A 22,892-nucleotide genomic window follows, 5' to 3' on the forward strand; every position below is an offset into this window, starting at 1 on the left:
GGATATTGAAGAAAGAAATGAAACACGAGAAAATATTGTGCATTCTGAGCAGATCTGTACCTTTGTGTGCATTAGAACTACACTTTTTTTTGTATGTTCACAAGAAGGTACATACATTCAGAATGTTTCCATAGATCACTGCTGCGAAGCTCAAAGCATAGGAGCTCTGATTTTGCCTAGTGGACGTATTGTTTGCCATTGGATTCTCCATGAATTAGATGGTCCAGTTTTTTTCCTCATTGGTGCCTCAGTTGAAGGGCTCTTGCGAGACGGGTGCACGCAGGGAATTCTCCCATCTAAATAGAAACACTACAGGAGGGGTAGTTTTGTATACGTTTTCTTTCCCCGCTGTTGCTGCAAGTAGTTTTGCAATGTTCCTTTTACCTGGGTGTTTACCTGCAATGTTAACAGTGGCTTATTGAATTCAACAAAAATAAAATGAATGGTCTAAAAAGCATAACGAGCAACTGAGCAGACACTGTCAAAGTAAGGAGATGCACCCTCTGCAATATTGTTCAAACACCCTAGTTAGAGGGAGCGAAGCAGCATTTACGGAACTCCCTATCAACTTTTGAGTGTAAATGACCGCAGCTCTTAGACCATTGACAATGATGTAGGGCGAGGGTCAGTCCCGTAAATGCTGCTTCGCTCCATCTAACCAGTGTGTTTGAACATTATTGTAGAGGGTGCATCTCCTTACTTTGACAGTGTCTGCTCATAAATCAGTTGCTCGTTATGCTTATTCTATCATTCATTTTATTTTTGTTGAATTCAATAAGCCACTGTACAGACTGCAGGTATACACCCAGGCTCAATAGCAAACTGTACGTGTGAGCACTACATAAACGCTACATCACATCAGCAGGTGTCTGCAGCCTTTCTTCACAGGGATTGAGCTTGAAATGAAGTGCTGGCCTGCCACATGAAGATCCCCTCATATGCTGCAGCACCCCTGTTACTTTAAACTACATGGGGCTCCCACACACACACACACGATTCTGATAGTTGTGAAATAGGCTTTACGTCCTATTTTGTGAGGTGCACCAATGGTATAGGCCATGAAACAGTAGTTGGAAGTGAGTTGTGACCCTTACACTCATTCTTAACGGTGACCTTTAATTACATGTCAGATGAGAATGGGCCCTAGTTCCTGAACACTCCTGCGCTAAGCTCTAGTTATTTTTTATTGCCATTATCTATGCGAGGTCACAGGTTACTTGAGGTGAAACACACATCTCTTGGTATGGTTAGAGAAAAACTCCTGGCTACCTTGCAAAGGTATATTTGGAAAAAGTGATTCCCACGCTAGTTACAGTTGGTACAGTGTAGGTTTTATTTCAGTGTGTACTCATGGTCCTAGTGGTGGGCAGCCGACACGAGTTTCGACCTTGTGGGTCTTTATCAAGGCTCAGGTGCATGATTGTTAGTGGCCCTGGGTGGGTTCCCTTTTGGGGTTAGAAGAAGTTCCTGTGTATTCAGTCTTGATTCTTGATGGGCCGGTGGCTGTGTTAGCTCATCTGGGCCGAGCGAATGCTGTTGTGACGTCGAAACACGTGTCGGCTGACCACCACTAGGACATGAGTCCACACTGAAATAAATCCTACTGTACCTACCGAAACTAGCGTGGAAATCACTTTTTCCAAATATACCTTTGCAAGGTAGCCAGGACGAACTATATATGTCCACATCACATGCATGTGTCATTGACCTGTAAATGAGCATTCTGGTCCTACATAACCATTGAGGTATTCCGGTGAATAATGAAGCAGGAGAGCTAAGCTCTCAATAAAGAAGTACTTGAAAGAGCAGTGGAGTGGATTACATCTCAAACAATATTTCTCTGTGAGGAATCTATTAGATATTCTTAATTATTATTGAACGAAACAGTGTTGACCATGCACACTCTTAATGAATAATGAACTATGTTTTTATGGTGCAAAATGCGTTGCTTTTAGGTTGACATGTTTAGAGAAGTTAAGGTTTGTTCTCCAAAGCCTGACCCTTTATGGCGAGCCCTTTTGGTTACACTGACAGGCCTTTGTTTTCATCATTGTAAGCAGATGGTCTAAGATTCTTATCTGGCATTCATCTTCAATCCTTTCAATCAGGGCTCTGGTTTAACTTTGTGCGGCTTGTCAGTCCATGCTCAGTTATTTTATACAAAAACTGGATTACTGTGAACATTTAGCAGACTCTCAACTCATATACTCAATGTTCTCTGCTGCTGTGACACAAATAACTGTTAGGTGTAGAACTGAATATTTGAGCAGTATGGAATGTCAGACTTTACCTAAATGTTTTTCTCAGTAAAGTAAATCTTTTGTTTGCCACCAGAGCATCCCCTCCCAAATTCACAAACACATTGACTTCCTTTTTTTTTATTGCAGGCGAAGGAAGCCATTTTGGAGATGGATGCCCTTTGTAAGTATCACCCTTAAGAATTTGTTTCTTCATCTTGTCTTTATTTTCTTATTAGCTTTGGATTGTCATACCCATTTTAATAAATTCTTCTTTCCATCCTGTGCCCCTCAATGTATTCCTTTTGCTGCTTCCTCCAGCAATATAGACACTCGGCTCTTCATTCCTACTTGTCCTCAGTTAGTGCTTAGGTTGACATGTTGAGAATTCATTGGGTTTCAATACGGGTAATATTTAGATGAGACTTTGCTCATCATTCCAAGCTAATCTGAAATCTGGAAAATGTGCTCCTATCAAATCATGCTACTATGAAATTCCCCAACAATCTCTCCAAAAGGAAAGTGCACAATTGACATTGTTCTCTGAACTGCTACAGCGTGATTGAGCCAAATTGCCAGGGGCTATATTTCACTAGCATGTTACAAGACTTTTCATAGGCAGCCCAGGTCTCGGGGCATCACAAGCACTGGGAGAGGAACATGTGGTCGGTTTTACAAGGAATTGGAATTCCAGCATTCTGATTACATTAAGATTTGTGGTGTTTGAGTTATAGGACTTGTAGTGGTTTCCCTTCTGGAATAGATATCTTCCTGGAGTTGGGGGACGCTGTTGAGCAGCCCAAAGATGGCTGCCTAGCCCTGCAGCTCCATGCTGGACCAACGGACATCCTCCTGCTGTGGCGGACCCCCGGGAACCCCCATCCTGAAATCTGACCCACACGCAGACTGAAGTGGTGGGCGATTGTGGTCCAAAAATCAGAGGCAACGGACTATCCTGTGAGCCACCAGAGGCCCCTGCGATATTAACGGAGCTGCGCGTCCTGAGGCGGCCATGACGCTGCACAACACGGATCGAGCTGGCCAGCTCCTCCGTCTCCTGCTCCCGGTGGATCACTTCTGGAATAAATAACCACCACCTGCGGGCGTCGCATTGGGGCTGAGTGCTTTGCTTTTCACTGATCACCTACCTTGAGTGGGCGAGCTCCTCCCTGCCTCATCCGATGTGCCTCCTGTGGATACCCTGGGTCCAAGAGTGCGAGACGGCCCTGCCACTGGGGGCTCCACTGCGTCCCGCTCCTTTGGCAGACTCGCGCCAATGTGCGCTGGGCCCCTCTGCACCTTACCCATCTCCAGCTGCCCAGGGGGCTGTACTGGGAGTTCGCCTCCCCTACTTGGAGCCGGGGCGCACGGATGCTGGGCCGGAGCTGCCTCCCTCTCCTGCGGCCTGCTTGAGTGGGGCTTGCCCTTGGGAGCCTGACGTGCGGTGCCTCCTGTGCCCCCGCCCCCACGCCTGTTCCTGTGTGCTCGTTGCTGGGCACACTCTGAGGCGAACATCAGACTGCCGGCGCGCATGCCTTGGACCCCCCCCGAACACTCTGCTGCCTTTGGCGGCCCCTCAGAGGGGTGCAGCGGAGTGCACCTACGGAATCTGACTATCTGGGTCCTAGTACATGCTGTGCCGATCACGGAGCGCCAATACAGCTCTGGATTGCACCATAGGGGCATGTCCAGAGGATTATCTGGAGCAAGCCACACAAGCCCACTTGCACATCCTATGTGGATACATCTGGGCGCCTACCCTGAGCACAAACCTTGCACTAGTAGGCACTCCCCGGCCACCTGTAAACACTGCCAGCACTCGTGCACATCCCTCTGCTTTTCTTACTGTGGATGCCTGCTGCTCCCTGGATCGGCTGACAAGCCATTTGGGCCCAACCTTATCTGAGACTGCACTTTAACCGCGTTGGCCCAGCCCTTTGGACTGCATTGGGCATCTCACCAGTGAAGCACATCATATCCAGAGCCTGTGAGTAGTCAATCCTTCTGAATTATCCTGCGCTTCTGCATGGTCATATCTGCTTCAAGAGGCTGGGCACCGCTGACTGCACTCCCCCCCCCCCACCCCCCACGTGTCTCTCCTCGGAGCGCCATATCAAGCCTTGCAAGCGCTGCTGTATATGAGCGGCTGTGAGAGTGGGGGGCATAAACACTGTGCAATCCGCTCCCCCGTCCAGGTGAGCCGCAGACCCTCCCTCCCGACGGATAGGTGGCACCACACTTAGAGCACATCTCCACCTCGGAAACCTTATCTTCTCCTGCTAAGCAGTGTGGGTTCTCCTGCCTGGTACATTGACTTGGGACTCCCAGCTTCGGATCTTGGTCCTCATCCATCTTTGCCCTGTGCTACACCTCAGTTGACCACTACCATCAAAATCTTGCCATTGCGCACTCTCACACGCACACTGATAGCTGGATCACTCTGCCTGCGCCTGGGAGCTCGGCTGTGCCTTACAATGTCGAACAGGTCCTGTGGCGCGAGCAAGTCGGGTGATATGGATAGGTTCGCTAAGCTAACACCGAGGCCTGAACAGGGACAGCCCGCCTCAACTCATGAGGACGTGGACGCACAGGTGGATGCCCCCTCCACCATGATGGAATCCATGGCCAAGAACTTTGCCTCCTTCCATGAAAAACTGGATGACATTAATGCCAATGTTGCATCTCCCAAAACCAAGTTGGACCAACATGGATCCAGGATCACGGAGGCGGAAACTAGGATCAGCACCAACGAGCACAGAGTTGCGGTACTGCAAGACACTGTGGCCACTCTTGTTAGAGACTTGAAATCAGTCAAAGCCAAATGTGATGATTTGGAGTCCAGATCGCGTAGGAATAACATACGCATAGTAGGGGTCCCGGAGAACGCGCTCAAAGGCCGTTAGAGCTAGCAACTGAAAAAATGCTCAAAGAACTGCTTGGAGACACCTCCCTGTCCCCTTTCTTCGCAGTTGAACGGGCGCACCGCGCACTGACCCCGTGCCCCAAACCTGGCGATTTTCCAAGACCAATTTTATAGCGAAAACCTGAAGCTATAGGGACAGGGATCAAATACTCCGCCTTGCACGAGAAAAGGGCGAACTCGGGCCGGACGCACAGGTTGTCTGGATCTTCCCAGATTTTTCCACTGGAGTGCAACAAGAGTGACACCAATTCATCAGAGTTAAAAAACTGCTCAGGTAAAGAAACATTGCCTACGCCGTACTGTTTCCCGCCCGCCTGAAATTTACCTTCAATAACAAACTGTACTTTTTCACGGTACCGGACGAGGAGGTGAAGTTCATCGAAGAGCACATCCAATTACAGGCCCCGCTGATCTAATGGAGAATGACTGACCCAATTGGGGATTCTCTATTCATGTTCTGATTCCCCACTTCTCGAGCTTATGCTCCTTCTGGCCAATGAGTTCCCGGCACCTCTTACAACTTTCACTATGTGCTTCAATGCCTATGGACTGACAGGCCAAACCGCCAGATTACATATTAGCGCCCTGCATGGGCTATCCTGATCTGTCTATCTATGGGATGTGCCGCACAGGCAACTACTGATCTTGCCTCATTATTTCCTCACCATTGTTTCGCTTCACCTGGGCTTCAACTCCTACCTGTTTGCAAGTTAAAATTTGGCTACCACGCTTTCACTTCAGGTGCTGAAGGGGGACGGCTAGTCGCCGCAATCATTGAGAAAATGGTAACGGTACCCTTCGGGTTACCATATAAGTTGGTTTCACGGCAGCGGCACACCCCATTGCGACTGCAACCTTGTTATGACGTTCATGTCGCACACAAGTTGCTGTTGGGCCTGTTCGAAGGTTGGGCCAAGTTGGGGGGTGGGGGGGTCCACCTCATAGGGGTGCGGGGGGAGGGATAGGCACACTACTGGGTAGATTGCATAGCTACATAACCACAGACACACTGTATATATGCAGTCAGCCTTGCTGGGATGTTCCCTTAACTAATGGTATGGCCACCGGAATGATGTCATGGAATGTTCGAGGGATAGGCAACTACACTAAGGCTTGCAAGATCATTGCATCTGCGACAAGACATGGGGTGAAGATCCTCCTTCTGCAAGAGACGCATGCCATTGGTCACCTTGCATCTGGCTTGGCACCCTCGTGGGGCCCAAATAGGTTTTACACTACATACTCCACACAATCCAGAGGATTGATGACCTTAATCCACAAGTCTGTCAAATTTGTATTGAAGAAAAGTCTTATAGATTCTGAGGGGGGATACATTATCCTGCACTGTACGCTACACACCAGGGAATGTCTACTAGCAAATACTTATGGCCCGAACTTTTTGACATAGTTGCCGCTATACTACTGGGATATATTGGAGTCCCGATAATATGGGTGGGGGGGGGGGGCATGAATCTTATACTTGATAATATCATGGACAGAACGGGCATGGCACCTAGGGTCCTCTCACGTGCGGCCAGGAGACTACACGCACACATGGCAGCACTTGGCCTGCGAGATGTCTGGAGGACACTTCACCCTCAATTGCGCGAGTACAACTTCTATTCCTCTGTCCACGACAGTTCATCTAGAATAGACCTGTATCTGGCAACGTGCGACTTAGTCGGCAGGATCACGGATACTTGTATTCTGGCACGCACCCTATCCGATCATGCACCTGTGACGCATAGTGTGGAGCTTGGGTCCTCCCCGCCACCCTGCAACTCCTGGCGTTTCAAATCTGAAGCGCTACTCGATGTGGTGTTCAAAGCTGAGATTCTTTTGGACTTAAAGACCTTCTTTGAGTGCAATCCCCGTCGAGAAACTACCCCCGGGATCAGGTGGGAGGCCTTCAAGGTTTATATTAGGGGCATGGCTATCTCTTGGGAAGCGGGGTTCTTGAGAACCATTAGGAATTATCTACAATGGTCCGAAACTAAACTTAAGGATCTGGAGCGTGAATGTGCTACTGACACAACACTGCTCAAGTTACTCAAATCAGAGCGGAACTAGAATCTTTTGAAACTCATGCAATATGGGAAATAGAATATTTGGCACGACCAATCGCAGCAAAGAAATACGGGGATGGCGCAAGACCGGGGAGGACGCTTGCCAGACTGGCCTGGGCAGAAGGGGGTAGGGCCCAGATCCAGTGCATCAAGGATGCGAATGGGATTCAACAATGGTCGGACCAGCAAATGCTCTCAATATTTTCACAATTCTATGGCAAACTATACACTCCACGGCACAAACACAACACGCAGGACATTTCGGACCTGCTTGATCAAATCCCCATGACTTACATATCCCAGTCAACACGGGAGCAGTTGGACACCCAGTTGTCATTAGACGAAATAGTTCAAGCCATCACTGATCTCCCTCGTGGCAAGGCCCCTGGTCCCGATTGGTTTACCTCCAAATTTTATCAGGAACATGTCGCAATCCTAGCGCCCATACTGTTGAAGGTCTGGATGGAATCGCTACGCAAGTCTATCCTCCCTCCTTCGATGCATGAGGCAATTATCACAGTCCTTTTAAACCTGGTAAGCCTGGCGACGAGTGTGGGTCCTACAGGCCCCTCTCGCTCATGAACATAGCTACTAAAATACTGGCCAAAGCCCTGGCTAACAGATTCCTCCCAGCCATGCCATATCTGGTCCACGACGATCAAAGCGGCTTCGTGCCTGGACGCTCTACGACCTATAATATCAGAAGGTTATTTAATGTCCTTTCAAGAATAGACCAGGAGGTGCAGGCGGTCACGCTGGACACACAAAAAGCCTTTGATATGGTCTTCTGGCAATATATGTGGGCGGTTCTGGAGAAAATGGAGCTGGGCCCAAATATGATCCAATATATCAAATTATTGTACACGTGCCCTACCGCCAGAGTCTTCGTCAACTCTGACCTCACAGCCCCTAGACCTACGGTGGGGCACACAACAAGGTTGCCCCTTTTCCACCATCCTCTTTGCATTAGTCATCAAGGCAATGACGGATTATGTCTGGGCACAGCACTCACGTAAGGGTGTGCGTCTGGCGCACCCCCCGGACATAATATCGCTATATGCGGACAATGTCCTGTTATACATCAGGGATCCATCGGTCCACCTGGACCCCATACTGAGGGACATAATCAAAATAGGTACTTTCTCTGGCTTCACCATAAACTACACAAAATCTGAGATATTTCCCCTCACCAATGCAACCCGACAACCGAACTGTGAGTACCCCCTCTGCTGGTCCCCCGAGGGCATCAGATACTTGGGAGTCCAAGTAGCACTATCTGGATCTGCTTTGGTTGCCGGCAATTACGTCACTGACCCAAAGTACTTTGAATCGAAAGTGACAAGATGGCGGGCCCTTCCACTATCTCTGGCGGGCAGACTATTATTAAGATGATCCTAGTTCTGAAAACTCTATACATTTTCGGTAATGTACCGCTCTGGCCAGGGCAGAAATATTTTGATGTTCTACACACACTGGGTTCTCAATTTCTATGGCACGCGGGTGTGGTCAGAAAAAAATGGCAATATATGTCTTTACTTCACGAGAAAGGAGGTTTTACAGCTCCTGACTTTTTCCTGTATTGGATAGGAGCCCAGGCCCAATTTGCCACTCATTGGTATAAACACCCCATTGCTCCTCCCCATGTCAAGTTGGAAAAACTGGCCACGCCCGGGATCAATACTATAACCCTGGTCCTCCACCGCAATTACACAACTGATGCTCCAGCTGACCCCATTGCATCCACCCTTATGGCGTGGCGCCGCCCGTTTGACCTTACGTCCACTCCTCACCCTTACTATAAATGGCTTCCCATATGGAACTTCCCCGGGCTTGAACCCACCAATGACAAACTCCTCTCCAAACACTGGCTCAGACTGGGGTACCAGGCACTGACCAACCTTTTCCCGGAAGGGACATTTCTCACCCCACAGACATGGTGCCCTGGCTGTACTGGCTCGGCATTGGAAATCCTACAATACTATAGGGTCCGTGCTGCAATCCGAGAGGCCATCGTTCCCAACAGAACCCCCGGAGGCCCCCGAACTACTCTACATAGCAAACTCAAGCAACAGCAGCAAAATAGTCTCCTCCCTATATAAAACCCTGCTGACGAGGCTGCCTGACATGCCCCCCAAAGCCCGGAATGCATGGGCCAATGAACTGGGTCTTGATATCACAGATGATATGTGGAAGAGGATGTGCTCCCACACGTGCAGGGTCTCACTAAATTCCAGATACCGCTGTATGCAATATAAAATGTTGAATGGAATGTACTACAGCACACATAGACTGTCTAGGTTCAAGAGTGGCCTAGTGCAGGTCTGTCCCAAGTGCCGGGCGGAGAAAGCAGATCACGCACGTATGTTCTGGTTATACACTGCGCTGCATACGTTTTGGGGAGACATTCTTGATGCACTCTCTGAAATTGCGGATACTGTAATTGACCCAGACCCTATGTCCTTGTTGTTTGGCATCTGGAAAGGGGACGAGACTAAGAAAATGGCCAGGTTTCTGAATGTGGGATGTATGGTGGCTAAGAAATGTATCCTACAATGTTGGAAATCTCTTCCCTCCCTACCCCCCACCTTTAAGATGTGGCTCTCGGCCCTTACATGGACACAAACGTGCAAAGAGGAATACATTGCTTCTCTTCCAGCACATTCCCGCCCTAGGAATGTTTGCACTGCCTTCTGCAGCTACCTCAAAGAAACTGATGAGGACTTAACTCTTGCCACATTGCCACTCACATGAATAAGATGTAAACTACTGTTGTATATACTCTTGCCTACCTGAGAGATGTTACTCACGTGAATGAATGTGAATGTTATGTTTTATATGCCTATGATAGTGTTGTACTGCCCAAACGTGTAACTGCCTAATCTCTGCCATTAAAATAAAAGTTTAAAAAACAAAAGATATCTTCCTGGAGTTTCTGGAATGCCAGAGGCCTTCATCTTTTCACAGGTTGTCTGGTGGAGAGTTACTCAAAGGACAGGCAGCATGAAGGCTTTCCAAGCTGAAGTAACTAAATGTGGGTACCACCGTGATTGCCACTGGAGGACTTAGTCTGGACAGAAGTGCTGTATGTGTGCAGCAGGAGAGTGATGGATCTCAATCGAAGACCATGCTTCTTGAAGAAGGATACCAAGCGTATTCACTATCCTTCCTGCATCGTTCATCACTTTTTCCCCAACAAAAAGCACTTTCTTTAAGGCCATGCACCAACATTATTAAAAGATTTTAAAAGAACTGACTGCTGATCAGAGCAAATAAATTCTCCTTTAACCACCTTTAGAATCGCAACAATGCCTGCATTTGACATGTTGCAGTGAGCGAGCCGTACTTCTGTTCCGTTAATGGACCTCCACTCTTGAAATATTGGGTGTACACAAGCTTCTTTGCTTTGTCTTGTTTTTCCCCTCTGGGCGCAATCCAAGCATGCACAGAAAGCCCTGTTGTGTTCTGTTCTTGAGACCATGTACATATCAATTCATTCTACACTGTGTTCTACAGAAGCCAAAAGAATTTCCAGACAATGGGCCTCATTACGACCCAGGCGGTCTGGAAATAACGGTGGCGGTAACCCGCCGCCACCTTTTTTTCATGACCGCCTGAGTCCGACCCCTGCAGGCGAGAGGTGATGTTCCCGCCAGGTCTGACCTGGCGGGTTTAACACCTCCCACATGCAGGCGGACGAGGAAACACCGGCAGCATTACGAGATGCTGCCGGTGTTTCCATGATCCCCATTTCCATCGAGTCCCATAGGACTCAATGGGAATGGGGATTTACACCATTCCGCCTCCGTGATTCCTGGAAAACCGGGGTTGTAATGCCCCGGTAATTCCGGGAATCACGGAGGCGGAATGGTAATACGAGTCCGGCGTTAACCAGGCGGTTTTACCGCCTCGGTTAACGCCGGACTCGTAATGAGGCCCAATGTCTTGAATTTTAAGTTATGAGTCGGTTCTTAAACTTACCCGAGTATCTACTCTATTTCTGGGTTGTTGTGAGAAAGTAGACCTCATTGGTTTTCTGTCACCCAATTTCAGATCCAAGTCGATACAAATACAGTCCAGAGCGAGTGAAGAAAGTGATCCCGAACGAAGATGCAACTGTACAAGGCAGACAAGGTCGCAGGCAATCTGGTATGTTATTACTGCTTTAAAAAAAGCTGAGCCTGATGTCTGGATGTGCATCATTTCTGTCCACTGTAATGCATTCCACCAACTCTTCCTGCAGTATGCAGTTTCACAAGGTCCCTTTAGAAAGTATTTCTGAGATGGATAATTTAGGGAGTTAGGTCATTGTTGAGACTGGTTTTCTAAAGTTCTACCCAGACTTCATAAAAACCATATCTGAGGTGATACATAAGCTGCACTCTTAGTATAAGGCTGCACCACCTGAGCATGTTTTGGTAGCATGGACAGAGTATTGAATTGAATTAATTGAATTGATTGTTTATTTGTAGAGCGCCTATACACAATGTGTTTCAAAGTGCTTCAAGGCAGGGAAAGGAACATGGGAGAAAACAGTTACATTCTTACAAGTCATTGATATATTCAGAATGTGAAAAATAACTATCATAATCAGCTTGGTGACATTTCAGATAGTGCAAGTAGCCAGGCTTATCTTGAGAGGGAGAGAGGGCTGTAGATTGGTACAAAGAAAGTATAGCATACATATGGCCCAAAGAAACACTGAAATACTATGTATTGTGTAAAAGAAATAAAATAAAAAAAGGGTTTGAATACAAGTAGACCAAGATATATCTTGGTAAAGGTAGGCACTATCAACATCATATGAACACAATTATTAAAACCAACTCAATACTTATGGGATACAATCTTATTGAGAATACAATCAGTTGTCAAGGTGAGTCAAACCAACAACACATTGAGAATGGCAGTCCGCTATTCCTGGGGAGTAAAGCCAGGTTATATATACTTTTAGAACACCATCAGTAATTCAAGGGTAGTAGACCCAGTCAGTCATGTAGTGACACTCCGTTATAGAAATCACATAATAAACCAACCCTGTTACAAGTATACACCTTGCAGCATTACTTTATAGAACTCAATTCAGAGCTAGTAAAACAACTCCTACTTTCTGGAGGGGCCTTACGCTACTCAATGATAAGTAGGAACACTCAGTAACTATTTTAGAATGCTCTAAGCAAATCGGGGAAATCAAAACCCAATTACACTTTAAGAAATACAGTGTATTTCAAGGTATGTAATTGACCTATTGGCATGTAACTATCCGCTATATAATAGCTAGTTATACCCAGTATACATTTAAGAAATGTATAATACAGTTTATAAGGCAAGTAAGAACGTTATGAAACTATTTTAGAAAAGCACCAAAACAATTCAGGGAAGCACAACCCAAGGTTACAAGTTTAGAAGAGCAGCATCTATTCAAGGTGAGAATATACTTTTAAGAGGGGCTACATGCAGCTCAAAGACAAGTATTAACTCAAAGACTGGCTTAGATCTATATAAAGCAGACCAGGGAAAGCAAAAACCAATGGTACACTTTATGAATAGCACAATGTTATTCAAGGCAGGTAAACCTTATTGGTAAGCTTGTATGCTCATTCAGTTAAGAATACTTAAACAGTACCAACGCAAATTGTATACTTTTACATGTGACTGCTTAAATAGTAGTGGCTCGCATCCACAATTGTTACAGGAAAATGACAGTTCCACTGTTTATCTAGTAATGGCTTGTACCAGCAATTGTTAGTTACAGAACTAACTGGTAAGTAAGTACTTTTATACTTGTTAAAATTTCCAGACAGAATCCTTATAATCAAAGTCCTTCCATAGTCTACAGCATGAGTTTTCTCAGAGGCTGAGAGGGACCCTAGTGGTCTAGGTGCCAGCTGTAAGCAAGTCAGGATAGGATAGGGTTCAGTTGTAGGAAAGTCGGGTTAGTTAAGTGTTCAGGGACTTCAGAGAAAGCTCCCTATATGCATATAAGCAGTAGGCCTGGGCAAGTGGTATGGGCAAACTCCCAACCAAACTCCCAACCACACATAACCCCAGCAGCCTCACAGGATTCACAAAATAGTATTACCCAAGCCAACACAGTACCTTAGGAGAAAAGAAGAGCATCAGAATGGATGCCTTCAGGATGCAGCAGCACAGGACCCGGTCCCTGAATTTTTGGTTTGGAGATGAGAGAACTGGGCACTGAATGCAGCAGTCGTCAGAGGAGGCTTCCAGCAAAGGTTTCTTCATGAATTCTTGCAGCTCTGTGGATTTGGTGACGTTTTACTGCAGCCAGATGAAGAATGAATATCACTGGTCAGATTCTCTTCACTAATCTGGTCCTGTACTCTGGTGAGGGGGACTTCAAGGATTTGAATTGTGTCTCTGGAAGTCCAGCAAAGTTTAAGATGGATTCGGACTTCGGAAGACCATCCATTGCACTCAGGCTCGAGGTCCCAGGGTATTGTTGGTGTTCTGAGAGTAGAGGCACACTTTGGCTACTGTGGTCAGAGGACTTCTCATAAATAGTGCACACCGAGCTAATGACCCCGTTTTCTATGTAGGTGCCCATAATGTTGGTTGTCCGCTGCCAATGCATAGGCCTTATTGAATTACATGGCCTTGAAATTGTAAGTATAAACTGAATTAGCTTTGCAACATATGGCACACTTGATGGTCAAATATGGATTTGAAGTATTTCCAATATGTTTTGTAGTTTTTTTTTCTCTAATGAAGACGTTTGAAACCCGTCAGTGATGTTTCGAACTAGCCAGAAGGCAATTATACCATTGTGATGCATTTGGTCTCGAATATGTTAATTGTTGGATTTGGGATTTTTTTGTTTGTGTAACCCACATGTCTGTTTGAGTTAGATGGTTTACAGATTATCTTGCGGATGTGATGTTTGTGTATATGATGGATTTGGTTAGATGTATGCAATTGAGTTGTAGGTTTTAATGATTCAATTAGTGCTGTTGTATGCATTTATGATGTATTTTTGTTTTCATGAAATGTAAATTAAATTGAATATAAACTGTTCGATCAAATAGTTGTATTCATCTATTGTTCCAGATTTGACTTTTCAGTTTTTGATATTGGCGGTTTGGAGCCAAGCAAGGTCGCAGCATTTTATGGGATGGCCCAAAATGCAGCTCTTTTTGAGACTCGTGGATCTCTTCAGCCTCTGGGTAGGTGTTGTCACATTCGGGACCCCCAGGTCAATTGGAAGGAAGGGTTGCAACTGGCTCCAGTTAAACAGCAGGCACTCCGGATGCTGGAAATCGCTATAGATGTCTTTTCTACGTGCACCATGAACACCACACACCATGGGTAGTAATAAGCAGCGCTCAGATACCTGAGGGCTCGTAGTGCTATATGAATGCAACATTATTATTATTATTACGTCTTCCTCTACGGAGTCGGCTCCAGTGGCGACTTTTCAGCAGCTTCCAGGTTCCGAGTATTTATCAGGACCTACAGCACAACTTTTGCAAACTCTCCCTGCAGTTTACAGAACAGGGGCGGACTGGTTGTCCATTCAGGACAACCAGCCCCCCATTGGGACTCGTTGACTTTCAGGCAAGGTGAACGGCAAAGGGCTGCAGAGTTCTTGACTCCACCCTCTCTTCCTTCCTTCCTTCTCAGACACTCTGGAGCCTTGGCAGTGAATACAAAGGATTCCCGCCGAGGACAAAACTCCACCACAGTCGCTCCTGCCTAGAATGGCAGGGCAAGACCTCAGAAACAAAAAGTAAACAAGAAATGGCGAAAAAAGGAGCCCACCATTCTAGCAGAATGGTGGCCCTTCTGTGCATTCCTGAGGCTGATTTAACAGCCTGCAAGTAATGAGACTACAAATTCGCTTGGGTAAATCCACTGCCACTAGCCATTCAAGTAAACTTGCAATTGTAACAAAAATGTTACCAGTAAAGTAAGAAAGAGGATACGTTGTATCTCCTCAGCACTCCACATAAGGTGGGGTGTGCTCGTGCACTATATACAATGTAAAGTGGATGGAAATCCCACTTTACTTCTTGGGAATAGTAATTCACCCAATAAATAATGAGAGAATTAAAAAGGAAGCCACTACATTTAAAATGCTGTGTGCTGCCATAGTACATTAGTCAGTCCAAAGTTCTAGGAAAGGGAGGATAGCTCAGCGGCAACGTGCACGCCTTGGAAGCAAGACGACACGAAGCAACACATGTCCGATCCCTGGGCCCGCGCTTAGAAACCTCTGGGTATTTAAGCGAGTTATAAATACGCAACTAAGACAAACAACTACGCAACTAAAACGAGCAATTCCTGTAACAGCGCCTTGATGCCTGAGGGCTGTGTGAGCTCTTTAAAAAAAATATAAATAAATAACTCCAATCATACTCTATGGAGAGACATTAAAAGGGCACCCATAAAAACTGTAAAAGACTAGGTGAGGGGGAAAATGATTCCCACTCACTTAGGGACAAGGTAAAATAATTACCAAGTCCAAGCAAAAAAGTTCTGGGGTTGACACAGGTCAGGAAGATGTATCAAAAAGATGAAAATCTTACCGACAGTCATCAACCCTGTGAAAGTGCTGAAGATTTCAAGTGCTGAAAGTTTCAAGTGCTTATGCACAGATTTGAACGCTTGAGGTAAATGTACAGGGTTTCTATTGCTTAGTTTTGCTATACCATAAAGTGCACATTACGTAGGTTTATATGCACAGTGTGCAAGAAAAATGCAACTAGGTAATATCACAAAAGTGGACTTGTGGTTTAAGTTACTGTAGTTGAATCATGGCTTGGCTAATCTGATGGTTGAATGTACATGAAACATGCAAGGAAAAAGATTTACGCAAGGTAAATTAATAATTACAAATTTGCATGCATTGCTACACAATACACGTGCTGTTTTCATAACGTCATTGCACAGAGGAGGGATTGGGTAACTTCTGCTGCAACATTATGCTGTGAGACAAGTAGTGAAGATCCACATTTGTAGTTTGGCACGTGTGACGAATCTGGACAATTCGCCCCTTCTCCCCAGAAGGGAGCCCAACCCCCTTTGAGGCTAGGGAGGCATGACTCTCCTTAGCTATCTGTCAAGTGGGACCTCCCTGGGAGTGACACCCCTCTTTGGACACAAGGGCTCCCATTCCAGTACAGAATTCCCGGTCCAAACCTCCTCGTCTGCATATATGGATGTGAAAAACTATATTCTACAAAGATCCTTCTTAACATGTATTGGTTACAGGCAATGCTGAACACAGCCTGAACACCATGGTCAGTGAAGTTCTGTTTATTCCTGCGGCGTGTATAAGAGAGGAAACTCCTACAGAGCAATGTGAACCTCTACGCAGAGGCGAGCGTCCAAATCAATGACGTCCTGTCAGTGTCCGCAAGGAGGGCAAGCAACCAGGATTTAACACCTGAGGGTTGGCATCCTACCCGACCGACGAGCCGAGGTCAGAGAAGCAGCAGAGATGAGAATGCCCACATCTTAACTGGTGGCGTGAACACGAACGAGCGGTGGTGGGCCAGTAGGCCGGTGTCACAACGAACCTCTGCGATGCCTATGGGTACCTCCGTCCTCAAGCACCAGCGAAGGAGAGAATAACTTCCCCGCCAGTTATCGAGGCCACCGACGATAAAAGGGTCGGGAACACGGGCACCAGGTGCTGCAAAGGAAAAGCAGGTGAGTGTAAGTACAAGGCAATAAATTTCGGAATAATCAATATTCTAGATAATGGAGTGGGACCTACCGAACCGGGAGGACAACCAGGCCGGGAAGACAGCCGGGGAAGTTGGTGTTCAGGACCCCCACCCTTGGGGGCTGGACGTGATGCTGAGCCGAAGTCCAAACCAAACACCCTTGAGCCAGGGAGTTTCAGAAGCAGGTCCAAGAATGTCCAGAGCAGAAAAAGGGGTCCAAGATCCGAGGAAGATAATACTTGAAAGTTCCAAAAAAGCCAAGTCCAATATCCGTAAGAAGCAGGTCCAATGATGCAAGCCAGAAAGTCCCAAATTCCGTTTAGACAGTAGTTCAGGCAACCAAATCCAAGGAGCAGGCAAAAGCAGTCCAGATAAAACAGAAGCCAGAGTTCAAAAGCCGGAGGTTCAAGATCCAAGAAACACAACGCCACTCGAAATTGCTGAGAACAGCTGAGAAGCGCGGAGAATCAGCTTCCGTGTTCTTTTGAACCGGTGATCGAGTCACGTGATCGCTTCTTCACTGGGTCACGTGAGCGACGCAGCGTATCACGTGACCCTCGCAGCCGGGGAGCAGCAATATGATTGGATGAGCGGGCCGCTCCTACGGCAACACGTGGGCGTTGCCTATGTGACCAGGACGCCGGAGTGGTGAGGCTCAACCCACCCCAGCGCCATCGCGGCCACAGTCTCCAAGCTGTCGTGTGCCGCCTCCCTCTTCCGGGGAGCCCGGCACCATGGCCTCTGAAGGGGAGCGCCCGGCCAAGGCCACCGCCGCAGGCAAGATGTCTCTGGGAGGTGGGCGGTGTTGCGCGGCGCTGGGAGGTGGGCGGTGTTGCGCGGCGCTGGGAGGTGGGCGGTGCTGCGCTGGGAGTTGGATGGTGCTGCGCGGATCGTGACAGAACCCCCACCCAAAGGCCCACGTCCACGTGGGCAAGACGAGTGCTCCCGGTGGAATCGAGACACTAACGGGGGCATGAACATGAGACGCGGGCTCCCAAGATCTCTCTTCCGGGCCGAAGCCGGCCCAATCAATCAGGTAGTACAAGATCCCTTTCCGAAGGCACGAACCCAATATGTCCTTCACCTCATATTCATCGGAGGACCCTTGCACTAGAGGAGCCGGCGGCAGCAGTGGTCTCGTGAGGGGCCGGCAGGGTTTCAACAGGGAAGTATGAAACACGGGGTGTATGCGCCAAGAGGAAGGAATGGTCAGGCGAAAGGCCACTTGGTTAATGACCCTCGAAATCCGGTACGGGCCAACAAAACGGGGAAGGAGCTTACGGTAACCAGGTATCCGTAGGTGGCGGGTGGACAACCACACCTTATCCCCAACCGAGTAACAAGGGCTCGGGTCACGATGTCTATTGGCCGCACGGCACATGGCAGTCTGGGCATCCTTTAAATGCACCAAGGTTTGAGCATGTACGTTTTTTAGATCCCTAATGCAGACAGCTGCCGCAGGAGTTAATGTAGCGGAGAAGTCAGGAATGGGAAAAACTCTGGGATGTTGCCCATACATAGAATAAAACGGAGAGAAACCGGTGGCAGAATGAGGGGCATTATTATATGCAAATTCTGCAAGGTGCAATACTTGGAACCAGGTATATTGATGTTGAAGTGAAAGACAGCGAAGATACTGTTCTAGTGTCTGATTACAGCGTTCGGTCTGGCCGTCAGTCTCGGGGTGGTATGAAGACGAGAACCGAGCATCAATGCCCAAGAGGCGAGTAAGGGAACGCCAAAACTTAGAGGTGAATTGGGAGCCCCTATCGGAAATGACTACTGAAGGCAATCCGAAGAGACAGAATATCGATTGAAAAAACAATCTGGCTAGTGTCGGTGCTGAAGGAATGCCGGTGCCTGGGATGAAGCGTGCCATCTTGGTGAATGCATCCACCACAACCCATATGGTATCATGACCCTGGACCTTCGGCAAATCAGTTATAAAATCCATGGTTACAGTATGCCAGGGACGAGGAGGAATGGGCAATGGTTAAAGCAGACCCAACGGGCGTCCTCTGGTATTTTTACATTGGGCACAGATTGGGCAGTTTAGAACATAGTTAGTTACATCTCGACGCATGGACGGCCACCAACACCATCTCTTTAATAATGTGAGGGTTTTTTGTAGTCCTGGATGCCCGTTGACTGGGGCGTCATGAGACCACTCAAGAGCCTGTATGCGTGTGTCCGTAGTGGGGAGAAACAAGAGGCCTTGCATGAAGGGTAGCCCTTCATGATACGCTAAATCCCATTCACTCATTTCATCGGAATGCGTAGAAGCCCAAGTGCGAATGGCACTGACCAGGTCGGTTGAAGGGGTACATAGACAGATGACATGATTCTTTTCTAAGATGTGTTCGGGGAACACAGGAAGAGACTCTCCACCTTGTAGGCGTGAGAGAGCATCTGCTTTGCCAGGACGGTGTCGTATGACAAAGTCATAGGCGGAGAAAAACAGGTGCCAACGGACTTGTCGACTGTTTACGCATTTCAGGTTTGCCAGATCTTGCAGGTTGCGATGGTCGGAATAAACAACGATTTGGTTTTTTGCTCCCAACAGGTGGTGTCTCCAAACCTGAAATGCGTCCTTGACAGCGAGCAACTCTTTTTCGGTTACAGTATAATGTAGTTCTGTAGTGGTGAACTTGCGGGAGTGATAGGCGACGGGGTGTAGTAACCCCGAGATGGGACAATGTTGCGACAACACCGCACCTAATGCGAATGACGAGGCGTCTGCCTCCACTATAAAAGGTAGCTCCGGGTTCGGGTGTTGCAAAATGGGAGCGGAAGTGAAGGCTGCCTTTAGGGTCTCGAAGGCCAGATCCTGTGCTTTCGTCCAAGTGTAGGACTCTCTGGGACTGGTCAAGCGGGTAAGTGGTGCAGCTATGGAGGAAAACCCTGCAATAAATCTCCTATAAAAATTTGCGAACCCGAGAAATGATTGCAACGCCTTAATTGTCGCGGGTACAGGCCAGTTCAGAACAACATCAACCTTGGTAGCATTCATGTACAGACCTTTAGGAGTGATGTGAAACCCCAAGAAATCCACCTCTGTGACATGAGAGGCATTTCTCAGGCTTGGCAAATAAGGCGTTGGTCCTGAGTCTCTGGAGTACTTCTCCAACGTGAGTTACGTGTAAAGAGAAAGAAGAGGAGTATATCAGGATGTCGTCTAGATAAACTATGACGAATATATCTAGGATGTCATGGAAGATGTCATTTATGAATCTCTGAAATGTCGCAGGGGCATTGCAGAGTCCGAAAGGCATGACGGTATATTCGAATAGTCCGTGTCGGGTACAAAAGGCGGTTTTCCACTCATCCCCTTTCCTTATTCGGATAAGATTGTAGGCCCCCCTGAGATCGAGCTTGGTAAACAGCACAGCGTGAGTAAGATTGTCTAGAAGGGGGTTTATCAAAGGAATCGGGTATCGATTCTTAATGGTGATTTGGTTGAGACGGCGGTAGTCTACACATGGACGAAGGTCCCCTTCCCTCTTGGGAACGAAAAAGATGGGACTGGCAGCAGGGGACTGGGATGGGCGAATGTGGCCTATTCTTAAGGCGGTCAGTAAGTAGTCCTTGAGAGCCTGATCTTCCGTGGGTGACAAGGAATAGATTGGACCACAGGGAATTAAGGCATCCGGGACGAGGTCGATAGGGCAATCATAAGGTCTGTGCGGCGGGAGTTCTTCGGCTTTTCCTTTGTCAAAAACATCCAGGTAATCCCTGTATTGCGCGGGTATGCCAGAAGCGGCGACTCCTATGACATGGTTAGGAGGATCTGACTCCATATCCTGCTCATCCGTGAGTTGCAACTGGGCCAAAGCACCCAACACTTGGGAAGGGGAGGTCACCGATTCAGGGCATACCAAACAATGATCTTGACAGTATGGGGATTCAAATAACACATTACTCTGGGTCCAATCAATGATTGGGTTGTGGGTTCGTAACCATGGAAGACCCAAGATGAGACCGTACTGTGGTGTTGTGATAAGATCAAATGACAAGGTTTCTTTGTGTTTGTCGTGAATGACCAGGGTCAAAGGAGCTGTCTGTTGCTTAATGGGGCCCGAGACGAGCGATGAGCCATCAACGGCTTGCACAGGCTCCGGTCGTCGTTTGTTCAGGACGGGTAAATTAAGCGAGGCAGCGAGGGCGATGTCGATGTAGTTCCCCGTGGCTCCTGAATCGATCACCAAACGCACCTGATGTGGAGTGTTGCCGGGGAAAAAGAGAAGGGCCTGAATATGCATGGGTCCCGCAAACGTTGCAGGCGAGGAGGAAGAAAAGGGAGGACCCATCCGAACCCCCACATTTAGGGACGGGCTTTCCGAAAAACCTCCGCCTTAGGTTTAGGACGTCGCGGGCACTCCCGGACATAATGGCCGTTCAATCCGCAGTAAAAACATGCGTTGGAGGTTCGACAGCGTTCCCTTTCGGTAGCCGTGATGGGACTACGTACCCCACCGATCTGCATAGGCTCAGGAGGGGAATCGCTGGTACTGGGATTTAAAAAAGGAATGGTTCTTTTAGCTTCAACTCTTCTCTCAGCCCTTCGGGCATCGACCTGTAATGCCAGATCCACGAGTTCGGGATATTGAGCTGGCAGTGAAGGAACTACTGCTAGTGCATCTTTCATTGCCTCACTTGGGCCGCGATAAAACACCACAGCCTTTTTATTCTCTGGCCATGCTGTCTCTACTGATAATTGATTAAAGCGAGTAATGTAATCCACTAGTGGACTCTTACCCTGAACCAATTCTAACAATTCTAGATCCCGGGTCTGTGCTTTGTGTCTAGTATCAAACACTCTTGTCATTTCCGTGATTAACAAATCGAAATCATATAATACGGGACTGTTTGTTTCTAACAGTGGGTTGGCCCAGGCGGCTGCTATGCCTCCCAGGTGTGAGAGTGTGAATGCCGCCTTCGTTGTAGAATCGGGAAAGGCTAGGGGGGCGGCATAAAAAATGGAGTTTACATTGATTAATAAAGGTACGGAATTTACTAGGGTCTCCATGAAACTTTTCAGGGGGGGCCAAGGGAAACGGTGTGGGAACATAGACCGGGGTAGGAGTCGGAGCAGGGCCTGGTGGGCTCATCTGGGGAATGCTATCCCCAAATTCCGGATCAGGAGGGAGTGCATGACGTTCGCTTTGTATGGTGTCAAGCCGCTGATGAATAGCGGCCGTAGCGGCAGACATGTCGGCTCTGAGAACCGTAATAGCCTGTACCAGAGCAGCTACCTGGTCCCCGGCGGTGGCATCCATAGCCAAGGCAGAGAGGGCTTCTCAGTCTGTCACAACGAACCTCTGCGATGCCTATGGGTACCTCCGTCCTCAAGCACCAGCGAAGGAGAGAATAACTTCCCCGCCAGTTATCGAGGCCACCGACGATAAAAGGGTCGGGAACACGGGCACCAGGTGCTACAAAGGAAAAGCAGGTGAGTGTAAGTACAAGGCAATACATTTCGGAATAATCAATATTCTAGATAATGGAGTGGGACCTACCGAACCGGGAGTACAACCAGGCCGGGAAGACAGCCGGGGAAGTTGGTGTTCAGGACCCCCACCCTTGGGGGCTGGACGTGATGCTGAGCCGAAGTCCAAACCAAACACCCTTGAGCCAGGGAGTTTCAGAAGCAGGTCCAAGAATATCCAGAGCAGAAAAAGGGGTCCAAGATCCGAGGAAGATAATACTTGAAAGTTCCAAAAAAGCCAAGTCCAATATCCGTAAGAAGCAGGTCCAACGATGCAAGCCAGAAAGTCCCAAATTCCGTTTAGACAGTAGTTCAGGCAACCAAATCCAAGGAGCAGGCAAAAGCAGTCCAGATAAAACAGAAGCCAGAGTTCAAAAGCCGGAGGTTCAAGATCCAAGAAACACAACGCCACTCGAAATTGCTGAGAACAGCTGAGAAGCGCGGAGAATCAGCTTCCGTGTTCTTTTGAACCGGTGATCGGGTCACGTGATCGCT

General features: G+C 47.8%; 1 protein-coding gene across 1 annotated transcript in view; it reads left to right on the plus strand.

Moving 5' to 3' along the window:
- The window catches only part of PLEKHG3 (pleckstrin homology and RhoGEF domain containing G3), a 352,319-nt gene that overhangs the window by 161,450 nt on the left and 167,977 nt on the right, over nt 1-22,892 (plus strand). Inside the window, exons 11-12 of the mRNA XM_069638314.1 lie at nt 2,388-2,421; nt 11,277-11,372. Of these exons, the coding sequence (XP_069494415.1) occupies nt 2,388-2,421; nt 11,277-11,372 (130 nt within the window). The remainder of the gene's footprint in view (nt 1-2,387; nt 2,422-11,276; nt 11,373-22,892) is intronic.

This window comes from Ambystoma mexicanum, chromosome 14 (assembly GCF_040938575.1).
Source record: "Ambystoma mexicanum isolate Mex_15411 chromosome 14, UKY_AmexF1_1, whole genome shotgun sequence".
NCBI lineage: Eukaryota > Metazoa > Chordata > Amphibia > Caudata > Ambystomatidae > Ambystoma > Ambystoma mexicanum.